Source organism: Grampus griseus, assembly GCF_964374135.1.
Source record: "Grampus griseus genome assembly, chromosome: 14".
Taxonomy (NCBI): Eukaryota; Metazoa; Chordata; class Mammalia; order Artiodactyla; family Delphinidae; genus Grampus; species Grampus griseus.
The window spans coordinates 17,298,775-17,311,361 of NC_139008.1; the positions used below are offsets into that span (position 1 = coordinate 17,298,775).

General features: G+C 56.1%; 1 protein-coding gene across 2 annotated transcripts in view; it reads left to right on the forward strand.

The window, feature by feature from the left end:
• Positions 1 to 3,676, forward strand: part of GTF3C1 (general transcription factor IIIC subunit 1) — a 72,595-nt gene extending 68,919 nt beyond the window's left edge. For both annotated transcript variants that reach the window (XM_082669828.1, XM_082669827.1), the window contains 3 exons: positions 657 to 708; positions 1,547 to 1,739; positions 2,677 to 3,676. In XM_082669828.1, coding sequence (XP_082525954.1) covers positions 657 to 708; positions 1,547 to 1,739; positions 2,677 to 2,889 — 458 coding nt within the window. In that variant the 3' untranslated portion in view covers positions 2,890 to 3,676. The remainder of the gene's footprint in view (positions 1 to 656; positions 709 to 1,546; positions 1,740 to 2,676) is intronic.
• The last annotated feature ends 8,911 nt before the right edge of the window (positions 3,677 to 12,587 follow it).

The window sequence follows — 12,587 nt, forward strand, 5'->3', positions numbered from 1 at the left end:
GTCCCCCACACCACCTTCCCCCACCCGCCCATTCTCTATCACGGGGCCCGATGGGCCAGGAACCTGCTGCAGCCACAGAAGGGGCCTTTACATCAGCTTTTCACGGCCTCAGCTTCGAGGGGGAAGCTCTTGCCTATTGACACTCGTAATCTCCACTAGAGGGCAGAGGCCTCAGATGCTCCTAAACGACCTGTGAATCATGAGGACAGGGCGCTCTTGGTTCTGGAAAGAGGTGTTTCCTGAAGCACCCCTGTCAGGAAGCAGAAAGGGGAGGGCTCTGGCCTCCCCAGGGGCCTGGCAGGTGCCCCGTTTTCCTCTCCCATGCTCTAATCCTCTGGGGTGTCTTTGCCCAAGGGTTTCACACCCCCAGCTCTGCAGTCAGGCCTTTCGGCGCTCGCCGCTCCCCGGGGCGGGGCGTCCTCGTGCCCTGAGCACGGCTGCACACTTGCACCCTGCCACCTGTCCCGTGTCGTCCTGGGCACGCAGGCTTTGCCCGCCACGCCCCGCCGCCCCGGGGTGAAGGCTCTGAGGAGCGGGATTGCTGTTGCTTTGTTCACTGCTTTATCCCCAGACCCAGAAGGACTTGCGGGATGAATGAGGGAGGGAGAGATGGGCCTCACCTTCTTCAGTCTCCCACACCCTTTCTCTCTTGACAGGTTTGGCGGACGGTTCTGCGGCCGGGGGCCTCTCCCAGGCAGCGTGGGAAAGGTGGGTGTGCTTCGGACTCAGGTGGCCTGGGCCGGGGGGAGCGGTGAGGGCCTTGGGGGTTGTCCCCAGGGTCCAAGATCAGTTATTACGTGAAGGTCTTTCACAGAGATCTGTGTGGCACAGGGGTCCGGGACATGGGAGGGACTGTTGGTCCCGCTCCCTGGGGGGCCAGGCAGGTGCTCCTTGCACGTGGTGGACGAGGGCCAGCAGTGCTGACTGCTGGAGCGCCCGGTCCGTCGGGAGCAGTGGGTGTCACAAAAGCCTTTCTGGCGAGGGGGCGCCTGCCCCAGTGTGTACATCACCCTCAGGTTGGCGGGGCCGTGCTCTCCCAGCTTAGATGTCGCCCCCCGCCAGGGCCCAGTCACGCGGTCAGAGCCAAGTGTCCAGCTACCCTGGGGCTTGTCTCACGTCGGGACCCTGTGTGTCAGACCAGTCACGGGTTAAGCTTTTAGCAGAAACCTTCTAAGGAAAGTGTGTCTGGAACCCCCTTATACAGCACAGAAGTAGAACTTTTGAGTACAGACCTGAGAACTTGGTCAGAAGGCGAGGCAGCCAGTGGCCCGGGTCCCAGATGGAGCTGGTAAATCCAGAGGTCCTAGCACTTCCCCCGCCCCCATCCCCCTGCCCCCGCCAGTGTGTGGTGATGTGGGTCTGGCGCTCGTGGGCAGTGGGGCTGGGACCCCGTCTGTCCAGATGGGGGAGGGGGAGGTGGAAGAGCAAGAGGGAGACGGGCCCCAGCCCTGAGCCCCAGGCCAGGCGCCGGACCTCGCTGAGCCTTGGTGTCCCATCCCCGGAGCTGGGACCGTGCGAGCCTGACACCCGTGTGCCCACCCTGCAGGGACTGTGAGCGCATCCGCTTCATCGGGCGCCCGTGGCGCATCGTGGACGGCCGCCTGAACACGCCTGTGATCAAGGGCATGATGGAGGGCATGCTGCACCACATCATGACCAGGCCCGGCGTGCCCGAGAGCTGCCTGCTGCAGCACTACGAGGGCGTCCTGCAGCCCCTCGCCGTGCTCGAGCTGCTCCAGGTGTGACTGGGTCCCCGTCCCCCACTGCAGCTCCCTCTTCCTGGGTCTGGGCTTGAGTCTCAGAGGGCCAGGGTTGGTGGACGCATTGGCTGAGCTCGACGGTGTGGCTGCCACGTACAGGCTTGGCCCGCGGGGGTGCACTGGCCTCCTGGCAGACAGCCAGGCTCCTCAGAAGAGCCTCGGGCCCCAGGTGTCCCCCGCACTGCTTACTCCCCACGCCCCGTCAGCCCCACTGCCCTCTGAGGCCGCGGCGCTGACCGAGCCCCACGCCCGCTTCTGTCCTCCTGCCTCTGGCCTCTGTGCCCTTTAGCGCTGCTGGCGCCCAGGCTCCCACATCCCCCACCCCTGCCCTGGGTTCCTGTCCCCAGGCCGTCCCTCACAGCACCCTTTCCCAGCCCCGAGCTGCTGCCCAGGCCTACATGTTGGCGTTCCCGGGGTCTTGCCTCTGACCCTTTCTCTAGACCAGGGCTCAGGCTCACAGGCCCACAGGGACAGGTGAGTAGTGAGTGACAAGCCCCCGTGGGTGGCAGGAGAGCTGGAGACGTGCTCGCGGCCTCCTGAGGGCCGCTCAGCCTGATGGCCGCCCAGCCTGATGGCCGCCGTGTGCTCCGGCCCTGTGTGCCCTGGGCCTCCAGCTTTTCCACAGAAGTGGAAACGGGAAGTTCAGTGTGAAATTCCCCGCACTTTACAGCAGGTCTGGGCCAAACAGAACCCCATCTGGAAGCTGGCCTGCAACCCCTGCTCAACACAGGGCCGCTGTACAGATGCTGGTCACGCGCTTCTCTCTCTTGCCCTGGGTTTTTGCCTAAACCCCCCTGGTCAATCCCTACTCGTCTCTCAAGACCAGGTTCAGGTGTTTGTTCTGGGAGCAGCTCCGGGCACAGAGGACGTGGTCCTCGAATGCCCCTGTGAACCGGTCTGTCTGTGTCATCTGCAGGGCCTGGAATCCCTCGGCTGCGTTCAGAAGCGCCAGCTGAGAAAGCTCCCGGCCGTCTCGCTCTTCTCTAAGCCGGCGGGCGGAGAGGCAGAGACGCCCCCCAGCCCGGGCGGGAGCCCCATGGTCTTCTACGAGCCCACGCTGGACTGCACGCTCCGCCTGGGCCGCGCCTTCCCCCACGAGGCCAACTGGAACAAGTGGGTCCACTTCTGAGCCTCCTGTCCCAGCGCCGGCCCTGAGGAGAGGATGTTCTCTCCTGGGGGTCCCACGTGTGCGGTGCAGCCTGGGGAGGTCAGGGCACGGGGGGGCCCTGCGTCCCGCCCGCTGCACGGGGACACTGTGTGCCCAGCCTGCGGCCCCGCCTGTAGTTCCTGGCCTGGAACTCTGGAAGGAAGGCTGCCCGCCCGCCTGCTCCCAGGCCCTTCCGGGGCTGCCCCGAGGACTGTGCTTCGTCAGCCCGGGGCCTGGGGGAGAGCTTGGAGACACTGGTCCCGCCTGCTCTCCTCCTCGTGTTCCCGATCTCTCTGGAACCTGGGTTGTGGGGAGCGTCCTCCAAGGGCTTCCGAGGCGAGGCTGCCCAGGCCCCGAGCCTTCTGTACGGACATCCACTGGCCAGTGAGGGCTCAGGAGCTGGGGGCCGTGGGGGTCTGCCCCATCCACGCAGACCTCGCGTTCCAGATTCCAGCCACCCCGCCGCGGAGGACTCTCCCTGCTCCCTGGAAAGCCCTTGTGGCCTGAGGGGCAGGGCCTCTTGGGGCCGTGTCACAGAGCAGGGCTGGGTGCCCCACTGCCGAGGGCCCGGCATAGACTTGCTCCTCTCCAGGCAGCACCCCTGACCCCTGGGCTGGGGCTGAGCCTGCGACCCACCTGCAGGCCTCCTGCCACCTAGGAACGGGGAGTCCCGGCAGGTTTGGGGTTTGTTTTGTTCTTTCAACCTGTTATTAAGAAAAAAAAATCCCCTGGCATGTATTTATATATTTTTTAATTAAAGCGAAGTAAAATGCAATTTGTTGTGTGTGTTATCTAAAGAATCTTTGATCCCCTGGGGGCTCCTTGTTTTTCAACCTCGGAACAGCCGGGAATAAGATGTTGCCTGTAAAACCGAAGAGTCGGGGTGCTGGGCACAGCCTGACCGCCTGCGGCTGCCTTGGAAGCCCGTCCTCCCGCTCAGCTGGGCCCGTGCCTGTCCCTAGACAGGCGTCCGGCAGCACCCAATCCAGGGCAGGCCTGCCGGCCAGTCGTGGCCCACAATGCCAGCAGGCCGCAGAGGTCTCAGGCCTGGGGCATGGATTTGGCCCGTGGCTGTTCTCTTTAGCGCACACTTCTTTTTCTGTTGTTTTTTTAGTTTCCAACGTTTTTTTAAAATTGGAGATTTCCCATTTTTTAAAAATCCAGATCTCTGTCTTCTCTTGAAAGATGAGAAACCTGGTAACACTGCCTGTGACGGTCACACGTACGGGACCTGCCCCCCTAGTCACCGCCGCTGCACCCCCAGGCCCGGTCTCAGGCCCATTGCAGCTCGTCTCTCTCACAGCCTGCAGCTCCTGACCTGGCCCAGCTAGCGGCCCTGTGTTTCCATCCTCCCTCTGCCAGGCGCCTGGTTCCCGGGCCAGACTCCAGAGTGACGGGGCGGTGGGCAGGGGAGCGGGGCATGAGGTCTAGGGTCTTGAGGGTGAACCCCCCTAGCACAGCCAAGACCTGGCCAAGTCTTAGCATCATTTTTACTCAAGTGTGGAAAACTAGCATCTGGGGGGATGTTCTGAGATCAGGTAGAATAGTGGATGTGATCTGCTTTGTAAACACGTGCCGATTGTGTGGGAGTGCGTTGTGTGGCAGGAGCAAGGTAAGGTTGGTTTTTTAATTGAAGGATAGCTGATTGACAGTGCTGTGCCGATCTCTGCTGTACAGCAAAGTGTCTCAGTTACACACATAGAGACATTCTTTTTCTTATATTTTTTCCGTTAAAGTTTATCCCAGGAGATTGGCTAGGGTTCCCTATGCTTTGTAGTAGGACTCTGTTTTGAGGATCCATTCTTTTTTTTTTTTTTTTTTCCGCTATGTGGGCCTCTCACTGTTGTGGCCTCTCCCATTGCGTAGCGCAGGCTCAACGGCCATGGCTCACGGGCCCAGCCGCCCCGTGACACGTGGGATCCTCCCAGACCGGGGCACGAACCCGCGTCCCCTGCTTCGACAGGCGGCAGGCAGACCCTCAGCCACTGCGCCACCAGGGAAGCCCTGGGATCCATTCTTGATGTTCGGGTCTCAGGGCCTTGGTTTTCTCATCTGAGAAATGGGGATGGAATATCCCCCTCACAGGAGGGCCAGAGGAGTTGAAGAGCGCCAAGGGCAAGCCCAGCTCAGCCAAGTCTGTTTCCTTTCTTGTTCCCCCAGTTGAGGGGCAGTTTGGGCATGTGTATGGGAGATGGGACATAGGGATGTGGGGGTCAGCTCTTGATGCTGAAATCTCAGCCTCTGTGCACAGGCACCAAATTGAATCTCGGAAACAGAGATTTGGGGGAAGCAGAAAAGAATAGCTTTATTGCTTTGCCAGGCTCCAAGGGGGACACAGCAGGCTCCTGCCCTGAAAAACTGTATCATGTCCCAACCCGGGAGGATTTGATTAGTTTTATCAATGTTTCAAGGGTGGGGTTGCTGTTAAGATTAGGGTGTGTGCAGGGCTTGCACTCCTCTGATCTGGTCTCAGGTAATCTTGTTGATGAGCTTCTCTGGTATGAAAAATGCTGACATCTTCCATTTGTTGGGTTTTAATTCTATAATAAATAGCTTAAAGACACTGATATGTGTATCCCCTGAGGTGGAACCAGGACCCTGCCCCCAGGCTGCACTATTGTTTCGTGGCTGCCCCTCCCTTGTCTTTGCATCCCTTTCCTTCCCGGATTAGTGACTGTTCCAATCTGCCCTTTGGAACTCAGGGAAGGTCATGGAGGCTGGAGTCTGTTCCCTACAAGAAACGGGGGACAGGGGACTTCCCTGGTGGTCCAGTGGTTAAGACTCCGTCCTTCCCCTGCAGGGGGTGCGTGTTCAATCCCTGGTCGGGGAACTAAGATCCCACATGCCGCGGGGCGCAGCCAAAAAAATAAAGAAAAAAGAAAAAGAAAGCAGGGGATAGAAAAGCTTCCGTGCCCAGGAGCCCCACAGGGTCCTGCTCGGTTTCATTACTCCTTTTTACTTACATAAACCATGAGTCAATCCATTCTCTTTAAACACTTAAAACATTACAGATATGATTTAAGCCTCCAGGCTGCTTTCTCCTGCAGGCCTTTTCTCTTCATTTACATACCTTTTACGCTCCCCTGTGATGACACTTTACATAGTGACACCGCTCCGGCTGTTCACCCTGCAGTGTCCCTGGCACATCTGTATCCGCACGTAGAGAGCTACACGCTACGTAATCTCTATGGTGGGAGTCCTGGCACTGAGGTCCTGATTTTATTCCCTCTTCACTGAAATTGCTTCCTGGTTTCCCCCACTGAGCATCCTCCTGGCTGCCTTCTCAGGATCCGCCTCCCTTCCTCCTGGAGCTCAATCAGATCTCGTTCAGTCTGCTGCTGCTGCCAGCCTCCTCCCACGTCCCCTCCCTTCCCTCGCAGCCTCCTTTCGCCCAAGGCCACCCAGGACCCTGGGCTGAGTGAGCTCTGTCCTCTGACTATCTGACCACCCATCCTTCCCTTGGGCCCTTGACCGACCCACTTATGCCGGGAACTTTCCAGATGTGCATGTGCATATATGTGTTGTGTGTGTGAAGTATGTGTGTACATGTACATGTGTGTGTGCACACACACATGTGATCTCCCTGCTTAGTGTGGTCTCACTGCCCACACTGCCCACTGCCCAATGCGGGTCCACCCACCCAAGGAGTAGAATTCAGCCCTTGTTGAATTTTAAAAAGAACCTACTAAAAATAATTATTAATTAATTAATTAAAAAGAACATACTGGTTACCAAAGGGGAGAAGGAGAGGGGGAGGGACAAATTGGGAGGTTAGGATTAACAGATACAAACAACTATACATAAGACAGGTAAGCAGCAAGGATTTGCTGTGTAGCATAGGGAATTATACTCAATATCTTGTAATGACCTATATGGAATATGGAAAGAAAAAAAAAGACACGCAGAAACCCCAAAAAACGAATCACTAGGCTATACACTTGAAACTAACACAATATTGTAAACCAGCTATACTTCAATTTACAAAAAAGAACCTACCCGTTCACCTTGTGTCCTCATCGCCACATTCCCACCGCATGGAGTTTCTGTGACAGTTGTGAAGCCACCTGACAGCGCAGGCAGATGCTAGTGGAGCCCCTGGACCGCAGCGCGGGGAGGGCACCGCCTTCAGCCGGCTCCTCAGCCAAGTTCCAGTGGTCACCAGCAGGTGGCAGCAGCAGCCCAACATCTCCGTTTCCTGCTGGTTCATCTGGGTCTCCAGATGTCTGTAACTCGCTGTCTATCCACGTTTAAGGTTGAGATCAACAAAAGCTTGCTGGGGTGGGGGGGACTTGGCCACAAAGATGATGATAAAGTGACAACATTTTCAGAGCACTTGCAATGTGCCACGCTGCTCTCCACACTTCACACATATTAACTCTTGGTCTCACAACAGCCCTAAGTATGTCCAATTAATATACCCATTTCATGTATGAGGAAACCAAGGCACAGGAAGTAAAATAATTTCTGCAGGTTGGAAGCTAGTAAGTGGATCTGCTGGCTTCCCAACTCAGGCCGTCCAGCCTCAAAGCCCTCCCCCTTGACAGTTCTTTCTAGGGATGGGGTTTGCTTTGGGATGGGCAGCCAGCATGATGCTGAGAGACCCACAAAATGGCAGAATGCAAAATTTCTTTTCTGGGAACATCACTTTTTAGGAGGAAACCCCTCACGCCTGTTGCCACTATAGATGAAGGAAGATCCCCAGCTGCCCCACAGTGTGAGCAGCAGGGTGGGGGGGAGGGGGGTGTCTCTTGCTCCATTCACAGATTTCAAGGAGGCCCCTATTTTCACTTTCATGTCCCATTCTGGGCCATTTCCAAGTCCAAGGGCAAGTGGGTCCCTCCTGGTTTCAGTCCCCTCCCTCCCCTCTGCCCACTTCTTTGTCAGTCACAACTCTGCCTTTGACTGATTCATTCATTCATTCAGTATTTGTTGAGCACCTGCTATGTGCCAGGCACTATGCTAGGCTCTGAGACCGAGTAGTGGATAAAACAGACAAAATCCCTGTGCTAATGGGACAGACAGTAAATATGATAAGCAAGTAAAAGACATATGTTAAAAGCACAATAAATGTTATGGAAGGGGCTTCCCTGGTGGCGCAGTGGTTGAGAGTCCGCCTGCCGATGCAGGGGACACGGGTTCGTGCCCCGGTCCGGGAAGATCTCACATGCCGCGGAGCGGCTGGGCCCGTGAGCCATGGCCTCTGAGCCTGCACGTCCGGAGCCTGTGCTCCGCAACGGGAGAGGCCACAACAGTGAGAGGCCCGCGTACCGCGAAAATAAATAAATAAATAAAATAGATTAAAAAATGTTATGGAAAATAATAAAACTAGGTCTGTGGGGTGCTGCAGTTTTGAGTAAGGAGACTAGGGTCGGTCCCACTGCGAAGGCGACATTTGAGCGAAGACTTGACTCTGCTTGTCTTCCATTCATGTGTTGATGATTCTTGACTGCAGGTGACCCCCTGTCCCATCCCCTTCATTGTGGAGAGTTTATACGCCTTTCTCCTTTGTTCTTGGTGTCATGATCTCCCCGGAGGGGAAGTACACGCGCTCACTCTGCCATCACCCACGGAAGGCCCATTCTGGGTTTTGTTTTTGTTTTTTTTCAGCCGTGCAGTGCGGCATATGAGATCTTAGTTCCCTGACCAGGGATCAAGCCCGCATCCACTGCAGTGGAAGCATGGAGTCTTAACCACTGGACCGCCAGGGAAGTCCCCTGTTCTGGGTTTTGATGGTGCATCTGGAGGGACCACAGTTGGGGTGGGCTGTGACGGGCTATCCTGCATGCAGTGCCGGCAGCGGCCCAGGCAAACCGAGTCCCCAGATGGGTGGGAGGAGGGGGGAAGAGGCTCTCCCTCCAACAAGGGGCCAAAAAGGAGCCGAGGATGCAGAGTGGAGAGCAGGACTCCGGGTGACTGGGCGAGTCACTGCCCCTTGGGCCTCTGTTTCCCCAGCAGTAAAATGAAGGGCTGGGTCCAATTTGCACCCTCTCCCTTCTTCCCAAAGTAGATGGTCCGGGACACCCAGAGAGCATCCGACGCTGAGACTTTGCAGTAACTGATGGGGAAATGTCTGGAAGCTAGAGTTCTTGGGTTCTTGAAATCCTAGCACAGGGCAATGTCAGCCTCAGGGTATTTCTCTGGGAAGGAGACTGGAGAAGGGCTGGGACCACAGCACTTTCCTCATCTGACCCAGAGGCCAGCTGAAGGTGATGGCAGAGAAGCACATACACAGTTAATGTCCCTGTTCTCATCCTCCCTTTTCATCCCCAGAGTCAGCCGAGAGGCTGACTCCTGCCCCACATTACAAAAGAGGAAACTGAGGCTCAGAGACAGCGAGCGACTTGCCCAAGGTCATTCATGATACATGATGGATCCTGGTCCTCAGGTCCCTTTGAATGTGCTCCTTCCTTGGGATGGGAGGACAGTCCTCACTGCAGGGATGAGAGGAGAATACTGTCTACTACAAGTGACAAACCCATCTCAAACATGCTGAAGCAAAAAAAGGAAACGTACAGCTCATTGATTCAGTCAGGATAGGCTGGGTTATGCCGTGGAAACAATCAGCCCCCAAATCTTAGCAGATTAGAATAGAAGATTTCTTTCTTGCTCACAATACGTGTCCATCACAGGTGAACTAGAAGTTCTGCCCCACATCTCCCCACTCGAGGCCCCGGGCTGAGGGAGAAGCCACCATCTCACACATCACTGGTCACCGTGGCACAGAGGAGCACTCTGAAGGGCATCACGACGGTCAGTTCCATGCTCTGGTCCAGAGGTGAGACTTACCACTTCTGCTCACCACTCATTGGCCAATCCTGGTCATGTGGTACCATCTGACCACAAGACGGGGCGGAAGGCCGAGAGCTGGAGACACTTGGTGAACAGTATGACTTCCATACTCGGGTACCTCAAAAGTCCAGGGGGAATGTAGTTTCAGGCATGGCTGGACCCAGGAGCTTAAGAGGATATTACCAGGAGTATACGCCCACTTCCCAGCTCTGCTTTCCAGCGTGTTGGCCTCATATTAGGTGAGTTGTTTCTTCCTGGTGCCCCCCCCTCCCCAGTCCCACCACCCAGCAGCTCCAGGCTCAGTCTAGCCCTGCAACTGAGCAGTCCCAGCAGGAAAAGCGTGCAGACCAGCTTGGTCACATGTCTGAGCCTGAACTGGCCCTGAGGCCGGGAGGATAGAATACTCTCTTGGCCAGGCCTGGGTCACTCCCAGAGCTGGGGTCAGCTACCCCAACGATGCTGTGAGGGCAGAAGCACAGGCACCCACAGGTGTTTGCTGAGAGTTTCTTCGCCCCTGACCTAGGTGCCTTCCAGCAGAGCAAGGTGAGGACAGCTGGACTTGGGATCAGGAGCCCAGAGTCCAAGTTCTGACTCTGACATTTAATTGTGTGTGACCTCAGGCAAGTCAGCGGCCCCTTCTGCACCTGCATTTGTCAGATGGATATCCTGCCCCTTGGAGCCTGCAGATGGAAAAGGGCTGGGTCAGGAACAGAATGTGGCATCCTCCTGCCTCTGAAGACAGGGTCATTAGCAATTCTGGCCTGGACTCTGGGTGACAGGGAACTGCCTTCCCCAGCCCCATGTGTTCAGGGCTCAGTCACCCCTCCAGGCCTTCGCTCAAGCTCTTCCCTCTGCCTGAGTAGCTGGTGTCCCTAACAACTCCTATTCATTTTTCAAAGCCCAACAAACACCACCTCCTCCCTGAAGCCCCCCAGGGCCTTCCTGCTGCCTGTCTGGGCTCCAACCCGTGGTGTGCCGGGTCTGCCTCATACCAGCTAGGAGAGTTGATTGTAAACATCTCTTCCAACCCCATGTTTAAAGCCATCAAGTTGGTAGCTTGAAATTGACTGTGGTAAAAGTGTTCACACCATGGAAATAAGCAAACACTGCAAATCAGGCTTTATTGAGGGCCCACTGGGTGCCTGACGGGGGGTAAAGCCGTGAACAAAAGAGGCAAAGTTGTTGCCTTCATGGAGCTTAGGTTTGATATTTCATCCTTGTCTATAGCAACTGTTTATCTCCATCCATCTATCCACCTGCTCTTCCTTCAAGCATTTCACCATCTTTTTATCCATCCATCCACCCACCAATGTACCCACTTGTCCATAAATCATCCATCCACCCCGTCCTACTAATCTGGCCTCCCAGTGGGCCAGTTCCTGTCTCCGTTCTGCACCCACATTTATGAGCTGGGTCCCCTTCAAAGACAGAGCTGGTGAGGAGCCACGTCTGGCCCAGGCCAGAGCCCCATCCCCCTGACCCCCGGCCTGGCATCAGCCAGTATCCCAGGTGTCCCCTCCCCCTACTCCCTGGCCCAGAGCTGTGTGTGCTGGAGAGAGAGCTGAGCTGCTTCCACGGGGAGCCTGGGGCTCACGGGGTGCCTGGAACCTGTGGCCTCCTTGAGGGTGTGAAAAACCACAGCACACCTTGACCCAAGCGTCTCCAGGGTGACGGTGGGGGATGGTGAGGGCTGCTCACACCTGCAGGAGCTTCGGTTTCACACTTGAGCTCCCATCCGAGCCTCACGCCTTGATCCCAGGTTAACAGTCCCACTATCAAGACCACCAATGTTCTAGAACTTTCAGAACCGAAGAATCCTGTGTTCTCTCAGTGACTTCTTCCAACATCCCCTTTTACAGAAGAGTCACAGAGAAACCATCAGCAGGGTCGACAGCTGAGCCCTCGTCCAAAAGCAGAGACAAGCCAGGGCTTCAGGCATCACCTGGCATGCAGCCTGGCCTTTGGGGAGGACCACAGGCCAGGCAGGTCCAGGCCAGGGTAGGGATTCCCCTCAGGGCTCTGAGAGCCCGCGGCTGAATCAGACTCTGCTCCTTTAACCCTGCTTCCCGGCCTCGAAAAAGCAGCCTCTGAAGGTGAGCGCCCTTAGGAGGAAAATGATCTCTTTTCTTTCTTTCTTTCTTTCTTTTTTTTTTAAGTATGAGTTGTATGCAATACGCAGCACCAATATCGAGCTCCTGTCCAGAGCTGACGTTCAATAAGGTGCCTTCAAAACGTCACAAAGAAGTATTTTCTCAGCATCTTAAATTCACATTTCAGCAGTTTCTCCGACAAATCATCAAAAAGAACTTGACTTCCTCCAATTCCCTGGGACAAGCAAGGAAGATGCCAGGGGATCAGGACCACCGTGTCATTGCTGCCGAGTCCGGCCTGCGGCCCTCCCCAGTGTGAGTGCCAAGGGGAGCGTCCTCTCGCTGTATCCCAGCACCTGCATGTACTCAGAAAATGTGCTCAATAAATATTTCTGGGCTGCATAAAGGGAACAACAAAACGGGCAGCAGGATGCAGAAAAAGAAATCTTGGTTGGTGAGGGGCTGATTCTAAGAAACTAAGCTGATTTTAAACCTGGAATCCCCCAAGTGCCCCTCCGCAGGTACCTGGGCTGTGTCTGGTTTCTCACTCCCACCCACCTCCAGCACAAGCCTTGGTCCTGGCCGCAGAAGGAAGGAAGCTGACGTTTTTTGAGAGTCTGGGCTGCACCCTGTACATGGGCGACCTCTCCAATTTCTCCCCAGGGTAGGTCAGGCCGCCCCCATTATTAAGACAGGAAACTCCAGCCCAGAGAGGGGGAGTGACTCACCCAAGGTGGCACAGCCAGGAGGTGTCAGAGTCAGGATTCAGACCCAGGTCCACTGGCTCCCCCCAAAATCTTC